Source organism: Pseudogymnoascus destructans (assembly GCF_001641265.1).
Source record: "Pseudogymnoascus destructans isolate 20631-21 unplaced genomic scaffold scaffold_12, whole genome shotgun sequence".
NCBI lineage: Eukaryota > Fungi > Ascomycota > Leotiomycetes > Thelebolales > Thelebolaceae > Pseudogymnoascus > Pseudogymnoascus destructans.
This window is the reverse complement of record NW_020167531.1, coordinates 50,316-75,059: the sequence shown is the minus strand read 5'-3', so window position 1 is coordinate 75,059 and position 24,744 is coordinate 50,316. Positions and strand designations below refer to the sequence as shown.

The following is a 24,744-nucleotide window of genomic DNA, read 5'->3' as shown; positions in this document are numbered from 1 at the left end:
GAATAGTTTTTATTCATGAATATGAATATAGCCTAGTATTCAAGTTTATATTCGAATTGCTAACCCTGTTTGGCGGCGCGAATATGTGAAGTCGAACGTCATATTTGAGATAAGAAAGACGGGCACTATCGTGGTCCGATAAGCGCTGTACCTGAACGATATTTGACGAGCCTCTCCAACTTCCCTTGCATCGACACCAAACATTACACAATTGCTCCTTCCGTCGATAATCGAATTGTATGTAATGATCGAGATGTATTCTTGCCGAAGCCCTTGAGTCGTGGCCCAGGATATCGACCTGCCCTTTCGTTAGCTCTGTCAACTAGAATTGAGGATAACGTTCACGCATCGACCTCTATCACCATGGGGAAATCACTTCTCGCTCATTGAGACTCCCAAGCAGATGGCGCTTTCAATGGCGAAATGCAGTTATCCTGCTACTTGTCATCCTGATCTGTGCTTCGTACACGATTTCAATCCCCGCTTTTGAACCAAAGATTGGATCGGATGATCTGTTCGCCAAGGCAAACACTGCTCTCGGGGAAGATGATGGAGCACAACAGGGTATGAATCTAGCAATGATGCCTGGAGGCAAGAAAGACGGAAATGCCCTTGAGCCACTTATAAATGCAGTCGATGTTATGCAAACCCACTACTTCCAGGTATGGACAGGACTTTGGCCAACAGCAATCGACTGGACATCAGCCGTCATCGCGACCCACATAGCAGGCGCCATGAGCACAGTCTCATCAGCAACAAACTACGTACTAGCACCCGGGTTGGAGACTATGCTCTGATACTGGGACCCGAGTCACTCATAAACAGATTCATGTCACATCTGATGGGATTCTACTTCGGACAAGATGCGTTGACTCTCAGGAGCGAAGCTTACGATGACATGCTGTGGGTGGTACTGGAGTGGTTAGAGGCTATCAAGTTCGTCGACTCCCACTCGACTGAACTTCTTTATGCTCAGGGTCTGCCGTCTTGGTATGGAGAAGAATGGATTCCTGGATTTGCTCACCGTGCCCGGATTTTCTGGGACCTGGCTTCGGGAGGTTGGGATGTGTCGGCGTGCGGTGGTGGGATGGTTTGGTCCCCTCATCTGTCGCCTTATAAGAACGCAATTACAAACGAGCTTTTTATCACGGCTTCCATCTCTATGTACCTCCAGTTCCCCAGCGACGACAACGCATCACCTTTTCAAGCCGGAGAAAACAACGGGTCTTCGCGAGCACCAGTGGGGAAGAAAGATCCAAAATTCTTGGACGCAGCCATTGTGGGGTATGAATGGCTCGCCTCGTCGAATATGAGAAACTCAAAGGGATTATACATTGATGGCTTCCATATCAGCCACAACAGACATCATGGCCATGCCGGAGAACGGCACATGGAATGCAACATCCGCAATCAAATGGTATACACCTACAACCAAGGCGTGTTGCTATCTGGCCAACGCGGACTCTGGGAAGCGACGGGGTCCCGAGAGTACCTCGAAGATGGCCACGCTCTGATCTCCAGCGTCATCAACGCTACGGGCTTTGATCTTGATAGTCAAAGTGTATATACCGAAGCCGCCAGCAACAACTCCAGTCACCCACGCTTAGGGACATGGCATGGCATCGGCCGTCACGGGATCCTGGAGGAGGCATGCGATGCTTACGGCAACTGCAGCCAGGACGCGCAGACTTTCAAAGGAATATTCTTCCACCACTTCGCCCTTTTCTGCGAGCCACTGCCGGCATACGTGGTTAAGCCCGGGGAGACGGTTGATATACCCACGTTCGAGAAGTTAAAGGCGTGGCATGTGCAGAAATGTAAGAGCTACGGAGCTTGGGTTCAGAGAAACGCAGCAGCAGCGAAAGAAACGCTTGATTCGGATGGCAAGGCGGGTATGTGGTGGGGAGCGCATCTTATGACTGCGTGGGGGACGAATGAAAAGGGGGGGGGGAGATTCCAGAGGGAGCGGTGGATTATAGGAATACTGGCGTCCCGCGGGATAGGGTTTGGAACTATGGACGGGTGATGGAGGGTGCGAAGGAGGGAGAGCTGCGGGGATCGAAGGTCGGGGGGGGGACTGTAAAGGATGCGAATGAGAGAGGGAGAGGGAGGACGGTGGAGACGCAGGGGGGGTTGGTTGCTGTGCTGCGGGCGGCGTGGGAGGCGGTGGAGGGGGGGACATGAGTTATGGAACTTAGAGGGGGGATTGATTGGGATCTGGGTTATTTGCATTATAAGGAAGGAGGCGGCCTTCGGTATTTATACGGAGCGGGTGAGAAGAGCCGCGGGGGAAGGGATAAACGGCACAATTGCTAGGTATTATAATTCATAAACGAGGACCGACCGCCGACCGCTGGGGCCAGCCGAGGCTATGCAAGGGGCCGTTCGACCCGGTGGTGAAGCGAGGCTATGATTGAGAGCTATGAATCTGTGGTGATGTGGAGGAGGCTTGGCGGGTGTTGGTATCGGGGGTTGGTATCGGGGGTTTAGATCGTTATCTTAATTTGCTTCATTGATCAGTAGTAGTTGTACAATTCTCACAGTTCATAGAGTAGTAGTAGTAGGCCAAAAGACGTTGTGTACTGTAAGTGGCATATCGCATTCAAATAAAAGGCCTGCTATCAATACAATTTAATCCAACAAACACTCTCCCCCTTTTTCATCATCACCATCAGAGCTTCGCATCTACCTCTAGATCTCCAACGTAACCTTCTGTCCCTTAACCCGCCCAATAATCTGCTTAGGCGCATACTTGGGAATAACCTCATCATCATGCAACATCTCAAACTCCTCAGTAGCATCCTTCCCCATGAAATTCATGATCGCCTGCGGGCCACCGGGGTGCTCTTCAAGCCAGTCGGAGAGATCCATCACGATGCCCTTGACGACGACCCAGAGGTCCGATTTGCTGTTGTGCTTGGCGACCTCCTCGAGGGTGTACTCTTTCTCTGGGATGGAGAATGTCGCTGGCGCGGATGAGGCAGCGGCGGCGGGGGCGGCGGCAGCAGCTGGGGCTTGGGCGGATGCAGCGGGGGCGCCGCCGGCAGACGCGCCGTCCCAAGAGACGGACACGCGACCGGGCTGCGAGGGGTCGATGTGCAGGGAGATCTGACCCAGACGCTGGTTCGTGCCGCCAGCACTCTTAAGCGCCTGCTGGAAGAGGTAGTTGGCAGCGGTATCACCCGCGACGCGACCGTAGACGACGCATCCGAGGAGAGACGAGCCACCGAGGCGGTTCGCGCCGTGGACGCCTCCCGCGAGCTCACCGCAGGCGTAGAGGCCCTCGAAGGGCTGGCCGGCGGAGTTGAGGATCTGGGCCTGGTCGTTGATCTCGATGCCGCCCATGGTGAAGTGGAGGACGGGCTCCATGACAGCGACGTAGAAGTAGTCATCTACGTTAACCGGGCCGTTGTGGAAGAACTTCTTGCCGTAGGGGTCCTTGTCCTTGCCGTCGGCGATGGAGTTGTACTTGGTGAAGGTGCTCTGGAGGTGCTGCGGGGTGCAGCCGATTTCCTTGGCGAGTTCCTCGCCGGTCATCTTCTTCATGAGGCCGCGGCCGGCGTAGTGGCGGGTGTGGAAGTCGAGGACGTTGGAGGCTTTGGAGTTGAGCACCAAGCGAACGGGGAACTTGCCCTTCTCCTTCTCCTTCCACATCTCGCCGGAGACGTAGTCGCGGTGGCCGAGCTCGTCGCAGAAGCGGTTGCCATCGCCGTTGAGGAGGAGGCCGCCCTCGCCGCGGAGGGCCTCGGCGGCGAGGAACTTCCACTTCGAGCCGGGGTCCTTGGGGTCGACGAGGCCAGTGGGGTGGACCTGGACCTTGTCCATGTCGATGCCGTTGCCGCCGATGGCCATGACCATCTTCTGTCCGTCGCCGGTGGCGTGGACGCCGTTGGTGGAGGAGAGGTTGAAGGTGTCGGGCCTGTGCTTCTTGAGCAGGGAGGTCTCGGAGAAATCGGCGGCATAGCCACCGGTGGCAAGGACAACGGGGCCGTCGAGGACGGCGGGCTTGCCCTCGTACTCGTATGTGACACCGGTGATCTTGTTGCCCTCCTTGTTGATGGAGGTGACGCGGGCCTTCTTGATGATTTGGACACGCTCGGGCTCCTTCTCGGCGAGCTCCTCGAGGCGCACCATCAGGGCGTAGGTGATGGCCATACCGGGGAACTTGGCATCGTGACCTCTGTGAGTTCTTGGCTCGGAGTGTCCTCTGTGTTGGGTGTTAGTAAGAGTCCATGCCAATACGAGGCTTAAAGCACTCACCCAAGACGGGAGACAAGAGTCAAGTCTAGGTTGAACTCGTCTTGCAGCCACTCAACAGCCGAAGCGGACTTGTATGTGAGGACCTTGATGAGATCTGGCCTGGCCTTATCTCTCGCGGACTTGAGGGTATCATTGTAGAAGGTCTTGACGGAATCTGGGATCTTCTGGTCGACCTGTGTCCTGGTAAGGGCACCGTTGATGCCGGAAGTGGCCTGCGGGGAGGATTAGTAACTTGGCAGGAGGCTAACTGAGGTAATTAATAGAACCCACCTTTGTCGAGTTTCCACCGAAGAAGCCCTGCTTATCGAGGACAACGACGTTTCCGCCGTTAAGGTAGATGGTATGCGCGGCACTGAGACCGGACACTGTAATGACATCAGCGGGAGCTCAAAGCCAAGCGAGCGGAGATGTTCAAATAGCACTTACGTCCTCCGCCAACGACAATGATTCTTGGTGCCATTGTAGTGATTTGGGTATATGTACGAGCAGAAGAAATGGGAATGGGAAATGGGAAATGGGAAATGGGTATGATATTTTGGAGGTGGAGGGGAAAAGGGATCGAGAGGAATGTGGATGTGGATGGGTTTTGTTCCCCTGATCTCGCTCCCTCCCACAAGCGCAAGTTCATCCTTCACTGCGGGACTACCGAGGCACTCCATAGCATTTTCCTGCCGCACTGGAGTAAGCGCGGCTGGGGGAGCGAATGGGTGTGCCGATTTCTGTCAGCAGATCAGGTGACTAGCCGGACGCAGCAGACAGCAGGTTATACTCGGTACACATGTTATAGCTGGTCTAGAATATCGACAATACACAATAATACACAGCTAATAAACCACATGCAAAACGGTTAATTGTAAAAATTAACTTGGGGTATTTTTGCAATGATAAATTATACACCCACCCTCACCCACCCACATCTCACCCACCCACATCTCACCCACCCACATCTCACCCACCTACGGAGTACACCCCCCACATATCACCCACCTACACACACCCCTCCCTCACCCACATCTCACCCACCTACACCCCCACATATCACCCACCTACACCCACCCCTCCCTCACCCACATCTCACCCACCTACACCCACCCCTCCCTCACCCACATAATCCTAACGAGTAATAGTGCCCATAATAGTAATACAGTAGTGACATTGTCCCCCCCATATTTTGCGGGGGGACGCTAAGTATCACGCATGTGAAGAGAGGGAATGTTGGAGAAAGACCCAAAGCCCCCCCGCACGTTAACTCCTGCTTACCCCTGTTCCCCTGTTCCCCTGTTCCCCTGTTCCCCTGTTCCCCGTATCCCAACGCACTCGTCTGTGCCGCCCGCCCCAACCAATCTTCGGCTCCCCCCATTTTCTCCAGGCTTGGTGGGTTTGCCACGACGGTCCGGAGGGGAGAGCACTGAATCGTTACGGAAGTTACTGATTGCTACCACCAGCCTCATACAGCCATAGTTACAGCAACAACACCCACCACCACAACTACCACAACTGGCATGTGAAAGGAGGCTCATCTATGTAATGTAGCATCTGAAGAATCATGTAACTTAATGATATTTTAGACAGCAATTATATTATACTGTTGCTCTTGTCCCCTATCTCGCAAACCCTTCCTTTTCCACCAATTCAGTCCCTTTGAGCCGGTTACGTCGCGCCTGTATTTGGGAATCATGAATCCTATTTCACTCACCCGTCTCATCGACTGCAATAAAATGATTTCAATAATTATATCTTAATTGTTGCCCTCTCTCCAGCCAATTCAGTCCCGCCGAGTCAGTTACGTCACGTCACGTCAGTGTTCGTATTGTACAAATTGATATCGCCGCGATTATTCCCACGCCTATAACCCGCGAAACATGTCCTCAAAACGCCAGAACCAGATATACCCCAGATTGCCAGTCGTATAATTCATAATCCCATCCTTTGCGAGACTTTACGCGTAGTTTCGAGCGCCCTTCAAGATCCAGACTTGTCCATTCGCCACCTTGCTTGCAACGCTTGTAACTTCAATGTTCCCTGGCTGAACCTAATGGGGAGGATAGTAGTCAGTTGATGCCCTGCTGGATAACGGTACAGTGACGCCTTGACTTACAACCCTCTTGCCATCCTTCGTCTCCCACCACACCTCTGTGCCCCCAAGGGTCTTCATTTTAGCTCCCTCTGGCCACGGGCTTTCAGGCACAATATGTTCCTCAACAAATGTCCTAAGGTTGGCATGGGCCCTGTCCTCCCCAGGCTTGCCCTCGTATGCCTCTGCGCCTAGTCTGTTGTAATCTTCGTTGGATTCCCAAGGCTTTCGTGGTAGCCCGGTGATAGCGCTATTCAAAGGTGCCAGAACTGTCGTATTCTGTTGCCCGTCGGACAGACGCTCACTGATACCCTCAATATCCCGTGTGAATCCAGCGAATATATTGATAGAGCGATCGCGACCAAGCACGTCGCAGAGGATGACGGAACCGCCTTCTGGCGCGGTTGAGGCGGACGGATCCGATGCCGCTGGAGGCATCACCGGCCCGATATTATCCATGAATGGACTCTGTATGTTTTTTGCAGAGATAGAGTATATAGAAGCAGCTCCAATAAGTAGTGTAAGGGCTCTTGTCGACCGCATTTCGTGGTTGTGAAGTTGCTTCTTCAAGATCGACGAGGCCTTGGTGATCCACACGTAACCGGAATCATAAGTCCGATAATATGGGAAGAGTATGACGACGTTTCGGCTCGCTTAGTCTCCGCCCGCGAGGCTGCGAAACTCTCTTCCCCAGCGTCAGGGCAGACTATTCGGAAATAGGGTAGGGGAAGAAAACAGCCGCGTCGACACCTCCCTGTAAATAATTTATATGATGAACATATACACTGTACCCAGAACCCAGAGCACTGATTTAAGGTTCTTAGAGACCTTCAACGTATATCTGCGTCACAGGTACTCTCCGGGGAGGCTGCGGTTTACAGGACTTGCACCACGCTAAGAGCGGTATTTTCCGCTGGCCACCGGGTTTGAGATCTCCCTACCCAAGAGACAACCCTCACCGGGAACTCAAGCTTCAAAAGAATCATCATACAACAGACTCCTTTAAGGCCATGGTTCTCGCTGCATGAGCGCTGTTGGCATATCTTTGATCTTTTACCGGGTTTGCTCAGGCACCTCCGATCGATCGCTGCGAAGTAGTCTCTTCGGCTCAGCATTCACGATACAAACAAAAATCAGCTCTCCTGACGCAACAGTGAGCCGCTGATTCACCCAGGGAGAACACTTCAGAGTCTCTTATATAGAGTCGGCAGTATCTTTCTGACCCTCTATAATATCTCAACTGCTCATGGTCAACATTCGCTGACATGAACAACCAACCACCACAACCCCCCTCGGGGCTCGATCGCGAGCGGGAGCACGAAGAACTGCATCTGCGCGAGCAGCATATCATGAGGCAACAACAAGAGGAGATGGCGCAGCGTAATCGTGAGCACGAGGAGCGCGAAAGACAGCGTCGGGAACAGCAACAATACCAATCGGTGCCTCAACACCAGAACAACACCGGCACGATCCCAATCCATCAGCCCGTCGCCTCGCGTCTCCCAGGCGCCATCCACAGTCCCGGCGGCCTTCTAGCCAACCATAACGGCTCATCTCAGCTTGGTCCTTTGGGTGCGCCGACGGGTCCTGGGAATGCCTTCGGTGGTCCATTGCACGCCGAGGCCAACCGATCAATCCAGCCGCACAATCAGCAGCAGAATGCCGCGACCCAGCAGCAACATCAAATCTTTGGACCAAACATCATAAATCACGTCGTTGGGCCCGCGGCTCCTATAGGAGTCAACCAGGTCGCTGCGCCTGGGTTTGGAGGACCCCTCCAGCCAGAAGCTGCTGCTCGCTCGATGCAGCAGATGCCGTTTGGAGGCCCTGGTGGAGCTGCGCATCCAGCACAGGGTGCCCCGGCATTGGGACAGGGACAGCAACCGATTTTAAATGTAAGTCTCCTTTGTTACAAACAGCGACAATTATCAGCCCCAAAGTCGGCGTTTGCGTGGAGCTACAGTGGCCACATTGTGGCCTTCCGTCACGACTCCGAACGCTTAGAGACTGTCCCGCTTCATGGCGGCACAGTCGCTATCATTACTGCACAGACACTGACATATATTCTTTAGGACGCGTTAAGTTACCTCGATCAAGTCAAGGTTCAATTCGTCGACCAGCCGGATGTATACAATAGGTTTCTCGATATCATGAAAGATTTTAAGAGCCAAGCGTAAGTCTTCTCGCCAACCCGACCAACGTCACTTTGGCCTCCATTTCATAGCTAACACAATGGAAAATAGTATCGACACTCCTGGCGTCATCAACCGAGTATCGGATCTGTTTGCAGGGCATCCGAACCTTATCCAAGGATTCAATACATTCCTGCCACCTGGGTACCGAATTGAATGCGGCGCTGGCAACGACCCAAATACCATCCGTGTAACGACGCCCATGGGGACCACCGTCCAGTCCATTACTGGGGCTGGCCGTGCCCTTCCTGATGGCCCCCAGGCCGGTGCCAACGGCGGCTACTACCCAGCACAAAGAGGAAATAACAATAACTGGCAACAGCCGCAACACTCCATCGAGAGTCCTGAAGCAGTGTTCAGCCCACAATCTCGCAACGGCGTGCCACCATATGCCCAAGCCCAGGCACCGAATGCCGTGTACGAATCACAACAGGCGGCTGTGAATGCTCATCAGCAAGAACAGCGTGGAGTATGTCAGCTTCAGAGTGCCATTGCAACTGCCACCGGCCACCCTGTCGCGAGGAACGTATTGACTCCTACGCCAACTGCCCAAGGTGCTGGCATGAACGGAGCTTCAGCCCAGCAACCTGGTGTCGAGAAGCGTGGCCCTGTCGAATTCAACCACGCAATAAGCTATGTGAACAAGATAAAGGTTTGTACGCGTCCAGCGTCGTCAAAGAATAGTTATTAATAGTGTACAGAACCGCTTCCAAGATAAGCCAGAGATCTATAAGCAATTTCTTGAGATTCTACAGACATATCAACGAGAGTCGAAGCCAATCCAAGACGTCTATGCCCAAGTTACTACACTGTTCGGCACTGCTCCTGACCTTCTAGAGGACTTCAAGCAGTTCTTGCCTGAGTCTGCTGCTCAGGCTAAGGCTGCTGCTGCGAAAGCTGCTGAGGACGCTGCAGCCATTGGCCTTGCTGGAGTGTCGCAGGCACCACAGCCTCTTCATGTTGCCCGTGGTGAACAGAAATTGCCTCCTGTCGGAAATTTCTTGCCTCCAAGCACCAGCAAAGAGGGTAAGAAGCGGCCACGTCCTCCGAATGCACCAGCTCCGGTCCCGATGGGTTCTTTGGGAGACGCAGCCGCTAGCCGGGCGTTTATTGGGCAAGCAGGGAGTGCAAACAAAGTAAGTTGTATTCTAGCGCATTCACTGCCCTCTTTAAGTTTTATAACTAACACTCCACCCACAGAGGATGAAAACCTCGCACGGTACAAGAATGGTTGAAGGTGCACCTGCTGTATCTCCAACACTTACTCCTCAAAAACCCCAGCCCATGTCGCCACTCATGTCGACTGCTACGCAACAATCTGAGGTTGCCTTCTTCGATAAGGTGAAAAAGTATCTGAGCAACAAACAGATCTTCGCTGAATTCTTGAAACTCTGCAACCTCTTTTCACAAGACCTCATTGACAAGAACGTGCTCGTGCACAAGGTTAGCAACTTCATCGGCCAAAATGCTGAGTTGATGGACTTCTTCAAACGCTTTGTCAACTACAGCGGACCTGAGGAGGTTATTGAGAACCGCCCCAGAGCTCCAACTGGAAAGGTTTCATTGAGCAACTGCCGTGGCTTAGGGCCTAGCTATCGTCTGCTCCCCAAACGGGAGCGCCTCAAGGCATGCAGCGGTCGTGATGAGATGTGCTACTCTGTTCTCAACGATGACTGGGCATCCCATCCAACTTGGGCATCGGAAGATTCTGGGTTTGTTGCTCATCGCAAAAACCACTTCGAGGAAGGACTCCACAGAATTGAGGAGGAACGACATGACTACGATTTCAACATTGAGGCGAATGCCAAGGTCATCCAACTTCTTGAGCCTATTGCTCATCAAATCCTCAACCTTCAAGCACATGAGATGCCCACTTTCAGGATGCCGTCTGGATTCGGCGGGCAGAGCCAGTCTATCTACAAGAGGATCTTCAAGAAGATTTACGGAACTGAGAAGGGCAATGAGGTCGCCGCAGACTTGTTCAAGGATCCGATTGCTGTGGTCCCAGTCGTCCTTGCTCGTCTCAAGCAGAAGGACGAGGAGTGGAGATTCACACAGCGTGAGTGGGACAAGGTTTGGCATGTCCAGACACAGGCCATGTACCTCAAGAGTCTCGACCACATGGGTATTTCTGTGAAGGGAGCCGACAAGAAGCTCCTGGCTCCTAGAGCCATGACTGAGCTTATCCGCAACAAGCATGAGGAGCAGAAGCGCCAAAGAAGCCTCACATCCAATGTCCCGCGGTACCAGTTCCTGTACACTCTGGATGACGACGATGTAATCATCGATGTTGTCCGATTTGCGATTCTCTATGCCATGAACGCGAACCAGCATAGCCCTGCTGAAAGGGATAGGATCGCGGATTTCTTGGAAGATTTTGTTCCTACTTTCTTTGGCATCTCGGTTGACACCGTTCGTGGCCGCGTCAAGGACATCTCGAGAGGCTCGCCAGACGAGGAAATAGAGGACACGACACCCGCAGAACTTTCCAACGGTCGTAGCCGCCGTGCAAATGGCAAGGTGGACCATAACCTTCTACGTGGCGTTCTCGAGCGCGGCAGAAACGGTACCAAGGGCCGTGGCCAGAAGGAGAGCAGCGTTGCCTCTGGAAGCAAAGAGTCGACTCCCGATACTGGGTCGATTGCCGGGGATGAGGAGACTGTGGGAGATCCTATGGATGAGTCTGGTTCTGGCGAGGCCCAGAATGAGCGCTGGCTAGGCCGCCCCCCGAGTGCCGCGGCACTCCAAGGCGCACCACTTGAAGCGTCTGATTTCGAGCTGAAGGCCGATCAGCCGTTCTACCGCGAGTGGTACAGCTTGTACGCCAACCAGACAATCTTCCAGTTCTTCAGCATCTTTGAGGTGCTGTATCGTCGCTTGAAGGCTCTCAAGGATGGCGAGGCGGCAGTCACGGAAGAAGTGCGCCGGATCAAGGCTCCCAAGCCTGCGAAGGAGATCGGGCTGCTCGAGGAGCGCAATGATTGGTTTTCGCAGGATTCTTCTGAGACTTACTACAACAGGGCTCTCATGGTTATGGAAGAGTTTGTGCTTGGCGACGTTGAGGAAGTCAAGTACCAGGACTTCCTTCGTACCTATTACCTCCAGAGAGGTTGGGCGCTGTACACGATCAGTGATCTTCTGAAGAACATTTGCCGATACGCCACTACTTGTTCTTCGACCGACAGCAAGGAGAAGACGCCATTGATCATCAACAGCTTCTTGACCAACCGCACCAAGGATGAGACGACTTTCAACCAGGAGATTGATCTCCGCAAGAAGGTTGAGAAGATCGTCGGAGATGCTGACATGTACCTCATCAGATACGTAAGTATTATTCCAAACCAATCCCCTAACAACAAACTAACCCTCCACAGTCCCCCAAACGCCGCCAGGCCACAACCCAACTCATCACCAAAGACGAATCCACCTTCGACCTAACCGACATGGAGCGCAAAGACCGCTGGAAATACTACACCTCCTCCTTCGTGCGCATCGAGCCCACCGAAGGCGTCCCCCTCGACCGCATCCGCCGCTCCGTCCTCACCCGCAACCTCTCCCCCCACGAAACCGACTCCGACTCCGGCCTGGTCTCGCAATCGCGCAAGCCCCTTCTCTGGGCCGAAGACCTCACCATCCGCATCTGCGTCAACACGTATCGCCTGACCTACAAGACGGGCACCTCGGAGTGGTTCGTCTACTCGGATGGCAGGCAGGATGAGGCTGCGGCGAGGGCGACAACGGAGAAGAGGAATCAGAGGTCTAGGGAGAAGTTCGAGATGAATAGTAGGTGGATGGAGAATAAGAGCCAGCAGGAGGTACAGAAGACGAATGAGGACTTTAAGAAGTGGATTAACGAGGGCTCGGGTGCGGCGGAGTGAGCGCTGTCAAGGCTTCGCTGGTCTGTTATGGTGCTCTAGTGGGATCCGCTGTGTAATCTTCATTCGGCGTTTGCGAATCTTTTATGCGGGGTGGCGTGGGGGGGTTGGGATGATATACGATGGGCTGTAGGGGGGCTTCTTTATACTTGAGGGTCAAAGGGGGGCATCGAACCGCCTCAACCTCTTTTCCCACCTGAAGCATTTGTGCTCCAGTGGTGGTGGCAACGAGGGTTTTAACAACTGGCGCTTCCCTGTGTTTCTGAGTACGCTGGTGTCTCCAAAGAACCAGGACGAGGCGTTTTTTCTAACCGTTTTTTCTCGCTTCTTCGCAATGTTTTTTGTTGCTTTTTTGGTTTTGCTTAATACGGAGAGCTCCTGTTTGGACTACAAGTTGCAAGTTGCGGTTTTCTTTTGCTCTACATAGTACAGATAGTTCACAGGAATCAAGATGGTTTCGATTCATGATGGTATCCGTTGTCTAATCATGTGATAAACTCCCTTGTGACTCTTGAGTATCTGGAAGAGGTTGGATTAATGGCCGCTCTGGTCCTGTTGAGCCCGGCCGGTCAGGCGTTCTGCATAGTGCTTCTAGAAGGTCTTACTTCCTGCCCCTGACCCTTATAAGGCTCACTATGTACTACACATCGCTTCCGTTATATTAGCCACAGCCCCAATATCTTCAATGTGGCTGGAGGGTGACGACACCCTCATCATCTGAGACCTTCCTGGCCCGATCCTCAAGGCTCTACGATATGCTTCACGGCGCTTCCGCGAAGTTAGCCACCCCCAACATCCTCAAAGTGGCTGGGGTGAGTGGCGACATCGCCGCACAGCGCTTCCGTGGGTGCCCCTACCCTCGAGACTTCACGATCTGATGGACGGCGCTTCAGGACTTTTTCCACAGCCCCCAATATCCTCAACGGGGGCTTGGAAGTGACAACACCCTCGTCACAATCTGCACAGCGCTTCCATCTCAACGGACCCAACATCAACGGGGTCATGCCCATGTGGGTGGCAACTGCACGGCGTTTCCCCGCCGTTAGTCCCAACACCCATCAACCAGGGCATCACATCCCGCTGCACGGCACTTCCATCAGTTGGCAGCAACATCCGGACAAAAACAAAAACAGGGGATCTCGGTCCGCTGCACGGCGTCCTGGGCGGCGATTGATTTGAGACCTCCTGCACCGCGCTTGCCCGGTCGTTCGCCAGGTAGTGGTGGTTGTGCTGGGAGGTTGGAGCTCGAGGCGGGAGGGGAGGTGGACAGTGTAGGATTTGTGTGTGATTGGTGCCTTTGGGGGGAGGAGGGAGCGCTTAGGGATGAGGTGGTGGTGAGGGTGAGGGGGTTGGGAGGAGGTGGACATGTTTGTGAGGGAGGACACCCTCACAAACATATCCCGCTCACCATCACACAGGGTGCTGGTGACTGGGACATGTGTTCGTGGAGCAGCGGTTGTGCCTTTTTGTGATACTGTTAATATTCTGTCGGCGGTTTGCAGGTATGGCAAGCGTGTCGGTGAATATCCGCTGGTTGTTACCCTCTTGCCCTCATACCCTCGGTGTTGGTGGTAGTGTCGGCGGCGTGAATTTGTCGTCGACTCGCTCGCTGGTGGTCCAGTGATGAGCATCTGCGAGTCGTTGGCATCGGTACCAATACTTCCTTATCCATACTAAACTTGGCTGTTGACCCCGTACTCCTACCTATCAAAGACCCACTGGCGTGCTATTGTAGCTCCCAAAAACTACTCCAACGAGCAACTTGGCCTAACTGCCTTCCGCATACTGAATAGCGATAAGCAACCAAAAGTCGCAAGTCAATTTCGCCAGTCCACACCGCCCAACCATACACCCACCCCCACCATATTCAAGACCCCGATTTACTACTGTAATATCCTACCTGAGAGCGACACCGGACCCCTTACGTGAACCGATACCGGGCCATATCGGAGACATTTTTTAATTATTTAGGAAACCGCGCGCCATCGCGCGTGTTTTACTGCATGGACGCTCAAGGCGGCGTGGGGGTGATTGGCCGTGGTCACGCCGGAGCCTCTTCGCCAACCTGTGTTCGCAACGGCACCGCCAATGCAAAGCGGAAACGCAGCGGCGCGGGCTCCGAGAGCAGTCCCGGGAGCGTGGACGTCGCGGAGAATGAAGAGGACGAGGCGGAGAGGAGGCGACACCCCGGAGTGAAAAGGGCTTGCAATGAGTGTCGCCAACAAAAGGTGCGATGAGTCAAAATCTGAGAGCCCGTCGCAATGGCGGCGTCGGGCGGGCTTTCTTCAGCAGTCTCGGATGAGGGTTCGATTGGCTAATGCGATTGTTCTAGTTACGATGCGACGTTGTCCAGGATCCTTTTACCACCTGCTCGAGGTGCATGCGATTGAAGCTGGAATGCAAGATCGAGTCAAACTTCAAGCGTGTGGGGAAGCGCAGTAAACATGCCGAGATGGAAAAGCAAATTGAGTCATTGCGACGGAGCCTGCAACGGGCGCAAGCACAGGGATATGCGGTCGAGGAGGAGGAGGATATCGAAAGCCCTATGGATAACGGCCTATACAGCAACTCGATGAACAATTCGTCGTTCCTGCGCAACTCTGATGAGGCGGTGTCGTCGCTCCTCCACCTAAAACAAAGCGGCACCTACAATATACCCCGAGTAGCACACGAACTGGAAGATGTGCGCTTGACGGAGGACCAGGTCAATCAGCTCTTCAGTGACTACTTCACTTTCTACCATCCATTTCTCCCGTTTCTCAATCCTTCGCAGCCACCTGAGCAATACTTCACACAATGTCCGCTTCTCTTCTGGGCCATCATCTCGGTCTCGGCTCGGCGTACCAATGTCATGGAAAACCTCCTCACGTCGCTAGCTGGCCCTCTCTCAAGGTTACTCTGGACAACCATTGGTGGTGTACCTGGTAGCCACTACGCCATCAAGGCACTATGCCTGCTCTGCACATGGTCACTACCTACCAGCACAACAGCTACAGACCCGACCCACATACTCAGCGGAGTTTTGATGAAGGCTGCAACAGGTATCGGGCTTCATAGGCCCAGCCATGCACAGGATTTCTCTCGAGTCTCTGTCGAATTCAACAAAGACGAGCTACATGATCGAGTAACTACGTGGGCGGTTTGCAATATTGTCTCGCAGACTATCGGCACAGGGTATGGGCAGCCGGCAACGACATTATACGACTGGACTTTAGCAATCCGACCGGGCGATGCGGGGCCATTCCAGCTATCGGCAGAGCTGGAAGCCAGGCTACGAATTGAACGATTCACAGACAAGGTGTCGAAGGAGATGTTCAGCAACGCGAGCGATCCCCAAGGTGTTTCCGGAGATGAGCTCCGAGCGATGTTGACGCGCATCTTCAGGCGTGAGTATGCCGATTTAGAGGCATCTATTCTTTCAAACCAAAATCTCTCCCCATTTATAACCGTATTTCTCAAAGCTGCTGGCCTGCATTTACGACTAGCCGCGTTATTTGATTCTCGATCTGCTCCGAATTACATGGACGATCTACTTGGATTATGGCGGGCGACGACCGGGTTTCTTACGACGGTATTCAGCCTCGAGACACCTACGAGCACACACCCTGGCAACATCCTTCAGTATGGTACAAACTATATATCCCAAATGATTGTAGCTGCCGGGTTTGCGCTGCTGAAGCTCTTGAGCAGCTTCTTCTCGGCGGAAATCGATTTCGACCGAGGGAGGCAGCTGTTCCACAAGACGATCCAGGCCATCCGTAGTATGAGTGTCACCAACAACGATCTTCTCTGGCGACTTGCAGAACTGATGGCGCAGATGTGGAACGGGCTGCGGGCGGATAAGAGGACGGAGCACGGCAGTAGTGAGCTGGATGGATCAATGCAGCTGAAAGTAAGGTGCCGTCACAGCATGAGCTTGGTATACGATACGATCTGGCGCTGGCGCGAAGAATATCAAGCTCAAGGCCGCGGAAGCATCGAAGGTACGTCCTTGCGGATACCTCGTCAATCGGCCGGCACGACTTCTTCCTCCTGGCTTGATGCTAACCGAGACTGGGATGCAGCCGCCTTCAAAAACCCGACAAACCCCGAATCTGCCGAAGATTCTCAGGCACCATCCACTCCCCTCAACAGCACCCTAGCCCCCCCTCCACAGACACTGCATCAGGGTCTGCCAAATCACCTGGCGCCCTCTTTATCCGGGCTCGGGGGAATGAGTGGCTACGGGGAGAGTAATTATGAGGTTTTCGATCCGCTGAATTGGATGCTGGACGGATTGGTCGACTTCCCTTATTCATATGCAGCGGTGCAAGGATTGGAGGCTCAAGGATTGAGCTGAGTAGCGCAGCTCGGTCGTAAATGACAAATGCGGTATGATGTTGTATTTTTTTATTTTATTTTTCACAAAAACGGTGTGCTCAAATCGCCGTGCGGGAGGGAGGAGGGGTGGTGAAACGGGGGAGAGGGATGGGAAAGCAAGGCCATGGGGGATTAAATGCTTGCGACAAATGACAAATACGCTTAATAGGCTATGGGCACATGCTCTCTTTTTTCACTGGGAGTACCTGGGAGTTAATTTGAGGTTTCAGCCGGGGGAAGGCGCAGAATGGAAGGGTCTCGGACGTCGTTGTCTTCCTTCAAATAAAACTGGAATGTTTGCTCACCGACGCAAGATATGCGGCGGACAAATATGCAGCCCCGCTGGTGTCATTGGGTGAACTAGACAAATAGGTGCATGAGCACATTCACGTCAGAACAAGGCCCCCTTCCATATCAATCATATTTCAGGCAGCCGTGTCTTTTTTAGGCGCCGCATTCTACCTTACTTTATTACTTACTTTCTGCAACCTTGATCGCCCTCCCGTGCGTCGGTGCTACTCTACATACGACCATCCAACGTCGCTGCACGCCCGCTGCGTCAACGGCGGATGACACCCATTTCGGGCGAGGCTGTGCGACCAACGCAGGCGGCGTTGGGGCGGGAGAAACGCGTAGTGGCATGTACGACGTCGGGTGGGAGGTCAAATGGTTGGTCGTGTATATGCAAGTGCCGCCTGAAGGCGCCGTCCCATGTGTTGGTTGTGTGTTGGTGCGAGTAAGAAGCCCTTTCGAAGCGCTGGGCTGCAGCCGGCAAGCGACCTCTTGTTGCGTTGTTGCGATGCGACTTCTGCCAGACAGACAGTGACAGCGACAGCCCCGTTTGCGCCCCGTCCGTCCGTGTCTTTTGTACATCGCGTATGTGTACATGATATCTTTTTTTGCACATCTTTTGTATAATCGTGGGTGGAAGCGATATGCGTACGCGAGAAGGATGCGGAAGCGGTAGGTACCTTTACATAGTAAATTGTATAGAAAGGTACATGATGAATTATTTTACGAAAATTATCACTTCTACTCTCACTCACTCTCCCATTCCCATCCCATTTCCCATCCTACTCGAACTCAAAGCCTGGCTCGAACCCAGGCTTGGGCTTAGAGCCAGCTTCTGGGTCGAGAATTGGGTCCCGGTTCTCTGGAGGAACTGGGTTGCCAGCTCGAATATGAGCTTTTACCCTTTTCTCCCGGAGGCGATCCTGTTTCCGGGCCTCAAGCGCCACCCCAGCAAGCTGCTTATGGGCCTGGTTAGCAGCTTGCCGAGTTACTCGGGCTTCCTTCGTCGGGCTTTCTGGGCTATGAGTCAGCTTTGGCAGCCCGAAGATCGTGAGCTCGGTCAGCATTAAGCTCACCCCCAACCTGAAGCCGGGCCGGCTCCTATCCCTCCCCGTTTTCTGCTCTTTAACCTGTTGCTGTAGAGCCTGTAGATCTAGCTGCTGAAGCTGGCCTCAGGCCAACATCTCTCTAGTGCCAGTAGCCCAATTATTGTAGCTCTTTTGTGAGGGGCTACTAAGAAGCTGTAGCCCCTGTTCTGAGTCTTTAAAAGTAGAGGGCTTCGGGTCAATTGGCGTAGTGGTAAGGTAGGTGGTGTAGCAGGCCTAGGCGTAGGCTTTGAATAGATACGAAGCTTCCTAATAGCTATAACACAGCTTATTGGAATGCGTGGGTTATAGTAGACTCCTTAAAAGTCTGTCATGTGGTTGGAATATTCCCACGTCTAACGGCTGTAGAACGTGTGCAAGATGTGAGGGAAAGGTGTAGATAAGAATGTTACTCTCTGCTGCCATAATAACGAAATCATAGCTTGTAAGGCTTATATGTGAGTCGAGAATTAGGAGCTTCGGCTCTTCGTGTGGAGCTATATGCTCTATTGTTGGACTCAAACAGCCAGGGCGTGGTTTCCCGATTAGGCGACACAACGCCGTCGCTCCTGCATCAGCTGCATCACTATATAGCTTCAGAAGAAGAACATCCTTACGATGCTCTTCAATCAATCAATCAATCCAATACGATTCAATGCATCGATGCCCCAACAGTGACCATCCTCGGTCAACATCTATAAAGTGCTGTAGCCACCGTAATGCAAGGTGAGAATGAGCTTAGTAAGCCAGCTTTGTGAGGGTGGCGGTGAACTGGCGCCAGTACATAACGAGCGATCTCATGTACGCATATCGCTTCCGCATCCTGGCGTACGCATATCGCTTCCACCCACGATTACCAACTATGACAATTTAGGAGTTGGCCTCCGCAAGTAGCCTTCCCAACGCCGCATGCCATTTGCTAGATCTCGAAGATGATGTGATGTGATGTGTCTGTGTCGTACGCGGTACATACAAAAATTTACGCCCGCGCGCGCTTAAGTGCACACCCCATGGCCGCGAGGCTTTTTTCCATCCGCACATCTGACGCCCTGTCGCTGTTCTGCCACCCTAGTTTCCCCTTTGCTTTACGCTATGGCCAAAACAGGGCACAAGAAAAGAAGGGGTCCAACACGGGGGGGGGATCACAATGCGACACAGCATAACCGATCGATTATTTGCGCCTGTTGTTGGGCCTGTCTAACGGCTGGATCAAGCGCTGTGACGCTGTGGGATCTGGTGGTTTTTGGAGTCTGGTTGGTTTCTGTGGTGTCTGTCTGTGGCACACTTCGCTTTGGGGACGATCATGAGCTGAGGGAGAAGGGAGGACCGTCCCTGCCGCGTCTCCCCGTCCACCCCCCATCCCCCCATCCCCCCTATCCCCCCCATCCCCCCCCATCCCCGACCCCACTCCCTCCCTGCGAAGTATAGTGAATACGGTAAGGACAATATGGTATGGGGGGGATGGTGGTGGTCGACTCCAGAGCACAGCCGGTGTGGATGCGTCTGAGAATGATTCACAATTGGTCCGAAGTGGTCCATCGATCAATCCCGACAGTCTGGAGACGACACCTGGGGCCCCATGTTCGTGGCGTAGTTTGTTACTTTGGTCCACACCCCCTTGTCTAATGCTTGTCTTATGTCCCATACGATTTCATACCTCCCCTACTCCCCTACTCCCCCTAACTATTCCCTACTTTTCCTACTATTCCCTCTATTCCCTACTATTCCCTACTCTACCTACTCTACCTACTCTACCTACTCTACTCTATTCTACTCTACTCTATTCTACTCTACTCTATTCTACTCTACTCTACTCTACTCTACCCTCCCTACCTCTACCTACTCTACCTACTCTACTCTATTCTACTCTACTCTATTCTACTCTACCCTACTCTACTCTACTCTACTCTACTCTACTCTACTCTACTCTACTCTACCCTCCCTACCTCTACCTACTCTACCCTCCCTACTCTACCTTTCTACCCTCCCTATCTATAACTCTACTACACTCTGATCACGGCATTTATCCGCGGCCCCTCCCTCCAACCTTTCTTTTGTCCCATGTATCTACCCTATCCTATCTATCGTATGCAAAAATTCTTGCTGGAGATCGGCTTATTTTATTCTACCTGTCACTCCACAACCCCTGCAGCCAGGGGCGAACATGTGATGCTAAGTCGCTCCAGCCGCCCTGAAACCGTGTCCCGAGCGCTTAAACGTCTGCATGTTCTGCAGTCTTTCCTCCCACTACTTCCTTTCACTCCACTCCCGCTATTCCCACTTGTCTCCCTGTCGCCAAACAAGCGATCGACTCGACAAATCGCCCCGTCCTTCCCTCGTGCAGATTGTCGATGAGATCCCCCATCCCACTCCTAACCCCCCCTTCCCTAACCCCCCTAACCTAACCTAACCTATCCCCCCCCCCCCTTGACTGATGTCTTTCCGGCTCCTTGGCACTAATTCCTCGCTGCCTTTTCCTGTCACTCAACCCCCCTCCTGTAATGTATGACCAGGGCGCTTAATCAATGCAAAAATTCATCCATCCACCCCAACCGCACCCATGGAGGTCGATTCCAAAGCGACCCGGCAAGCAGAATGGTGCTGTACTCCCTGCCACATTTGGCTAGTTAACCAGCGGCCGAGGCTCAGTAGTGCTGTGCCCTACAGTCCGTCCGAAATCATAGGCAATCGTTTCTTCACTCCGTCAAAGCCGTGGCCATCGCCACACCTGGCGAGGCTTCCTCCTTGATATTCTTCTTATCCAGTGTCGTCAGGCAGAATTCTTCAATGTGGCCTTGCGGATTGCCCTCTAGTCCTATATCTCGAATCATTGCATCTTATGATATATACTTTCCGTCCCACACATATGCATCATATGCTGCTGTTATCTTCACGGTGCTGGCAAGTCGCAAAATCACCCCAAAAACCTCCTCCAACCACCAAGAATCTACTCGACACTTTTATATCCCCCTCAGATCTTTAGACCAATAACCTCAACTCATGTTTGTTGCCATGGGTGATCCATTATACCCCTCTCAATATGAGCGCATACCAAACTATGAGGGATTCACCCCGCAAAGCGCAGTATGTGATCTCTTATCACTCAAATCCCTCTCAGGATCTCGACAGTTTGGGCATACTGTACTCACAGCACGACCAGGTCTCATCTTTCAACACACCCCTCATCTACGACTCGACCTTAACAACACCCGTATCGCTCGGCGCAGACTCTCCCGTCCTCTCGTCCAAGCCTTCCGCCTCTACTATCCACTGGGGCCACGAACAGTCCCAAATGAACAACCCCATGCGGGACAATCGTGCAATCTTCAGCCACAACCAGAACAACAACCGCATGGAATCAAACGCCGAAGACTCGACATTGTCTCTCCAAGTCCCCCAGGGCTCAAACGGTGACCTCGGGCTCGGCTTCTCTACTTACAACATGTTTGACTCTCCGCAAATCCCCTGCCCTCCAACTCCGTACTTTGGCTCCTACGGCGTCTCCGGTGCTCAGGTAACATCTCCGACACCATCCCTACCCTCCAACACCCACTCAGCATCCCAGCTCAGCAGTGCGAGCACGCCGTCAATGCACCACAGCATCCCGCTCGGCCAAAACAACGCTCCCAACCTCATTACGCCAACACCAGGACAACTCCGTCCAAGCAAGCGATCCCACGATTCTCCCATCAAGACGGAGCACCACGGGATGCAATACCCCAGTCGGCCTTTGCATCAGCACGAGCAGTCTCCAATCCACTTCAGCCCACCTGTAAAGCGCGAGTCACCACCGTTGTCACAGTCAACGCAGAAGCGTCAGAAGCAATCCGATCCAATGACGCCTCTATTCAACCAAAACCAACGGATGCCATTAACCGACGGATCGAACGCCGAGTTCCACGGAAGCCAATCCCGCTTCAAGCCACTGGGCAACACCCAGTCTCCCCAGCCCGTGATGACCGAGGAAGAGGAATTCCTCATCCACCTCCGCAAAGGCCGCGAACCCAAGCCCGACTGGAAGACGACGGTGGAAGAGTTCAAAGCGCACACTGGGAAAGAATTCCGCATCCCCGCGCTGCAGATGCGCTACTCGCGGCTCAACGAGAGACTGCGCGTGTGGTCAGCTAAGGACGTGAGTGCCGCCCACCAACTCTCCTCCGACGTCGTTGGATGGGGCGACGACGACGAGATCCAGGTCAGCATGATGAGCTAACAAAACAACCCCCTCAGATCACGGCGCTGACGCGCTCTAAGGCCGAGTTTGAGAAGTCAAAGTGGGAGAGTGTGGCGAATGGGATGATGAAGTATGAGTGTGAGGTTAAGTGGTCGGCGAGGGCTTGTCAGCAGAAATATGCGGAGTTGAACCCGGAGGAGCTGGATGAGGCGCCGCTGGAGGATAGTCCGGATCCGGAGGCGTATAGTGAGGCGGGGAGGCATAATAGTTATGTGAACATTGGGGTGCAGGAGTATGAGATGACTAGGCAGGGTCATCATCACCAACAGCAACATCCGCAGCAGCAAAGGCAGAGAGGGACGCCGGAGGGGAAGAGCAGTAGAGAGCAGAGCGCGGATGGGAGAGCGGAGAGCTACAAGAATCTCCAGGTGGATGCGAATAATCAGCTACAACTCCTGCGGCAGCAACAGCAACTTATTTCGAAGAGGATGCAGCTTGGGCAACAACAGCAAGAGCAGCAGCAGCAGCAGCAACACTGGGGGATGGGAGGGCAACAATAAGACGAACTACACCCCTTCACTCAAGGGGCAGGCAAGGCGGGGTGGCTACAAGAGATAATTGGCACGACGACGACACAAAGAAATCCTCTGATCAAGGACTGGAATACCAGACAACGGCGACGACGACGGCGATAGAGATTCACAAGAGGTCATACAACGGCATATTACATTTTCGTGCTTTTCAGCGTGTGCCAGCGAGTACGTGCGCATCATCACACAGAAGAGAGACTTTAGGGACGATAGGGACGCGCCTCGATACAGAGGCCGGGGATTGGAGTTGCGGCGACACCCAGCAAACGGAAGGGTAGAGAGATGGGGGAACAGGTTGGGCGGCCGTGTGTAACCAAACACTCGTTTGATTATTTACAGCATTCATCATTCACTTCTTCTGTATCTATTTTACATCTAATGACCAGACATTTTCAACTCCCTCTGCTCTGCTCTCGTACACAACTCCCCATAGCCCTCCCCCTAAAAGTCCGGCCTGCACATAACTACCTATACCCCTCCCCCCCTAAAGTCCGGCCTGCACATAACTACCTATACCCCTCCCCCCCTAAAGTCCGGCCAGCACCCCCCCCGTTCCCCGGCGTTAGGGCTTCTCCACTCCATCCCCCGGCTCCCTCGCCGTTCTAGCCCTCCCTGGGGGGCTCCACCGATGACAACCCGTTCGGTGTCAATGGTTGCTAAGCACCCTGCACCGCCCGCCCGCCATCGGAGATCAAATGTGGCACAGCACTCCCATAGCGTTAGAGCAGCCACGCCGTAGCATGCACGGGGGCGACCTTTAGCCGCCGCACCACGCACTCGGACCCAGTCCGCCGCTTGATCCGAGCACCGCCCGCCTCTCAACTACCTCTCCATAGTGCAGTATGTACGATTGAGGAGCGTGCGCCGGTTCCGAGGGGCAGCTTCGGGACCGGAGGAATAGCATACATGGGTGAGTGCTGCGAAATCAATTGCATAATCCTGCACCTCGTACCGTTTATGGTTGGTAATTCCAATTCTGAAATTCGCGGCATCTTAATTGCCCTGCTTTCTGCACGCTGCGGACGTTAGGGCGTATCTCCGATCCACCGCATACATACTGTACATTGACATAGCTCCGTAAACGCACACCCCCCTATCAAGGAACCGCGTGGCTGGGGTCACCCCTCTCCCTTGTCGAAAGACAGCCAAAAGCGGAGAATCCGTTCGGAAGAGCCGGTGATGGGAGTTTTTGGCCCCCAACGCGGTGGGCGGAGCTGCGATCTTATTCCTATGGCGGATTGCGAGGCAGATTTGACTTCGTCCTTGGATATGTACTGTTTGTCGGCGGGGGGAGATTGGTAAGGGGTTTGTAAGGAGTTTGTAAGATAGAAGGTAGGCGGCAGCGTTACAATGACGACAGGCGGTGGCAGGCGCGCGGAGGGGCGCAGATAGCTGCCCGCACACTGACATTGACAGGACGGCCAGATATCAGGATGCCTCGATCCTTGATCTACGGGTGCCTCGTGCGAGCTACACAGTACGTTGCGCTATCCATCCCATGCCTCGAGCCTGAACCTTCCCCCCTCCCTTTCTTCCTTCATTTCTTCACAAACTACCTCTACAGCACTAGTGAGGGGGGAGCTAATGTGATTGATGTGATGGACAAGGGACGGGATGCAGCTTCCGACTTCTGGTTAGGCAGGGTAGTAGTATTGGCATTAGAAACGGTCCCGTCAGACGCAGGGGCAAACGTCACGTCTAGTTGGGGCTCATCGGGGTGGGGGGGTGTATTCTGCTCCGGATGAATAATGTTGATAAGCATGGAGCTTGGATTGGGGGAGGGAGGGGGGGGGGGGAAGAAGGGGGTGGTGCGCAATTATTTTGGGGATTAGGGTTCTTATTGC

General features: G+C 53.5%; 6 protein-coding genes across 6 annotated transcripts; 4 read left to right on the top strand and 2 right to left on the bottom strand.

The window, feature by feature from the left end:
• Window positions 1-578: 578 nt before the first annotated feature.
• VC83_06353 (uncharacterized protein) lies at window positions 579-2,583 on the top strand (the record flags this gene model as incomplete). The annotated part of the gene is made up of 3 exons (XM_024469954.1): window positions 579-778; window positions 826-1,892; window positions 1,943-2,583. 3 exons carry the CDS (start codon window positions 579-581, stop codon window positions 2,182-2,184), a joined length of 1,509 nt encoding a protein of 502 aa, XP_024323575.1. The 3' UTR covers window positions 2,185-2,583.
• On the bottom strand, window positions 2,579-5,094 carry VC83_06352 (uncharacterized protein). The gene is made up of 4 exons (XM_024469953.1): window positions 4,687-5,094; window positions 4,531-4,625; window positions 4,261-4,472; window positions 2,579-4,207 (listed from the first exon to the last, which is right to left on the bottom strand). The coding sequence occupies exons 1-4, from the start codon at window positions 4,886-4,888 to the stop codon at window positions 2,692-2,694; spliced, it is 2,025 nt and encodes a 674-aa protein (XP_024323576.1). The 5' UTR covers window positions 4,889-5,094; the 3' UTR covers window positions 2,579-2,691.
• Window positions 5,095-5,857: 763 nt separating this feature from the next.
• Window positions 5,858-6,927, bottom strand: VC83_06351 (uncharacterized protein). Its single transcript, XM_024469952.1, has 2 exons — window positions 6,359-6,927; window positions 5,858-6,292 (listed from the first exon to the last, which is right to left on the bottom strand). Exons 1-2 carry the CDS (start codon window positions 6,875-6,877, stop codon window positions 6,200-6,202), a joined length of 612 nt encoding a protein of 203 aa, XP_024323723.1. The 5' UTR covers window positions 6,878-6,927; the 3' UTR covers window positions 5,858-6,199.
• SIN3 (Transcriptional regulatory protein sin3) lies at window positions 6,928-12,497 on the top strand. Its single transcript, XM_024469951.1, has 6 exons — window positions 6,928-8,229; window positions 8,407-8,507; window positions 8,578-9,178; window positions 9,228-9,662; window positions 9,727-11,850; window positions 11,901-12,497. Exons 1-6 carry the CDS (start codon window positions 7,600-7,602, stop codon window positions 12,402-12,404), a joined length of 4,395 nt encoding a protein of 1,464 aa, XP_024323577.1. The 5' UTR covers window positions 6,928-7,599; the 3' UTR covers window positions 12,405-12,497.
• A 1,740-nt stretch (window positions 12,498-14,237) lies between these two features.
• Window positions 14,238-16,839, top strand: VC83_06349 (uncharacterized protein). Its single transcript, XM_024469950.1, has 3 exons — window positions 14,238-14,629; window positions 14,734-16,384; window positions 16,466-16,839. Exons 1-3 carry the CDS (start codon window positions 14,405-14,407, stop codon window positions 16,738-16,740), a joined length of 2,151 nt encoding a protein of 716 aa, XP_024323715.1. The 5' UTR covers window positions 14,238-14,404; the 3' UTR covers window positions 16,741-16,839.
• A 3,737-nt stretch (window positions 16,840-20,576) lies between these two features.
• Window positions 20,577-23,297, top strand: VC83_06348 (uncharacterized protein). Its single transcript, XM_024469949.1, has 3 exons — window positions 20,577-21,220; window positions 21,297-22,268; window positions 22,367-23,297. The coding sequence occupies exons 1-3, from the start codon at window positions 21,137-21,139 to the stop codon at window positions 22,868-22,870; spliced, it is 1,560 nt and encodes a 519-aa protein (XP_024323714.1). The 5' UTR covers window positions 20,577-21,136; the 3' UTR covers window positions 22,871-23,297.
• The last annotated feature ends 1,447 nt before the right edge of the window (window positions 23,298-24,744 follow it).

Coding starts and splice junctions, on each gene's coding strand:
- SIN3 (XM_024469951.1), top strand. CDS start 7,600: ATGAACAACCAACCACCACAACCCCCCTCGGGGCTCGATCGCGAGCGG. Junction 9,179..9,227: donor GCTATGTGAACAAGATAAAG/GTTTGTACGCGT, acceptor AATAGTGTACAG/AACCGCTTCCAAGATAAGCC. Junction 9,663..9,726: donor AAGCAGGGAGTGCAAACAAA/GTAAGTTGTATT, acceptor CTCCACCCACAG/AGGATGAAAACCTCGCACGG.
- VC83_06348 (XM_024469949.1), top strand. CDS start 21,137: ATGTTTGTTGCCATGGGTGATCCATTATACCCCTCTCAATATGAGCGC. Junction 21,221..21,296: donor GATTCACCCCGCAAAGCGCA/GTATGTGATCTC, acceptor CAGCACGACCAG/GTCTCATCTTTCAACACACC. Junction 22,269..22,366: donor GCGTGTGGTCAGCTAAGGAC/GTGAGTGCCGCC, acceptor CAACCCCCTCAG/ATCACGGCGCTGACGCGCTC.
- VC83_06351 (XM_024469952.1), bottom strand. CDS start 6,877: ATGCGGTCGACAAGAGCCCTTACACTACTTATTGGAGCTGCTTCTATA. Junction 6,293..6,358: donor CGAAGGATGGCAAGAGGGTT/GTAAGTCAAGGC, acceptor CCTCCCCATTAG/GTTCAGCCAGGGAACATTGA.
- VC83_06349 (XM_024469950.1), top strand. CDS start 14,405: ATGGACGCTCAAGGCGGCGTGGGGGTGATTGGCCGTGGTCACGCCGGA. Junction 14,630..14,733: donor ATGAGTGTCGCCAACAAAAG/GTGCGATGAGTC, acceptor CGATTGTTCTAG/TTACGATGCGACGTTGTCCA. Junction 16,385..16,465: donor AGGCCGCGGAAGCATCGAAG/GTACGTCCTTGC, acceptor ACTGGGATGCAG/CCGCCTTCAAAAACCCGACA.
- VC83_06352 (XM_024469953.1), bottom strand. CDS start 4,888: ATGAACTTGCGCTTGTGGGAGGGAGCGAGATCAGGGGAACAAAACCCA. Junction 4,473..4,530: donor TCGGTGGAAACTCGACAAAG/GTGGGTTCTATT, acceptor TCCTCCCCGCAG/GCCACTTCCGGCATCAACGG. Junction 4,208..4,260: donor ACTCTTGTCTCCCGTCTTGG/GTGAGTGCTTTA, acceptor CACCCAACACAG/AGGACACTCCGAGCCAAGAA.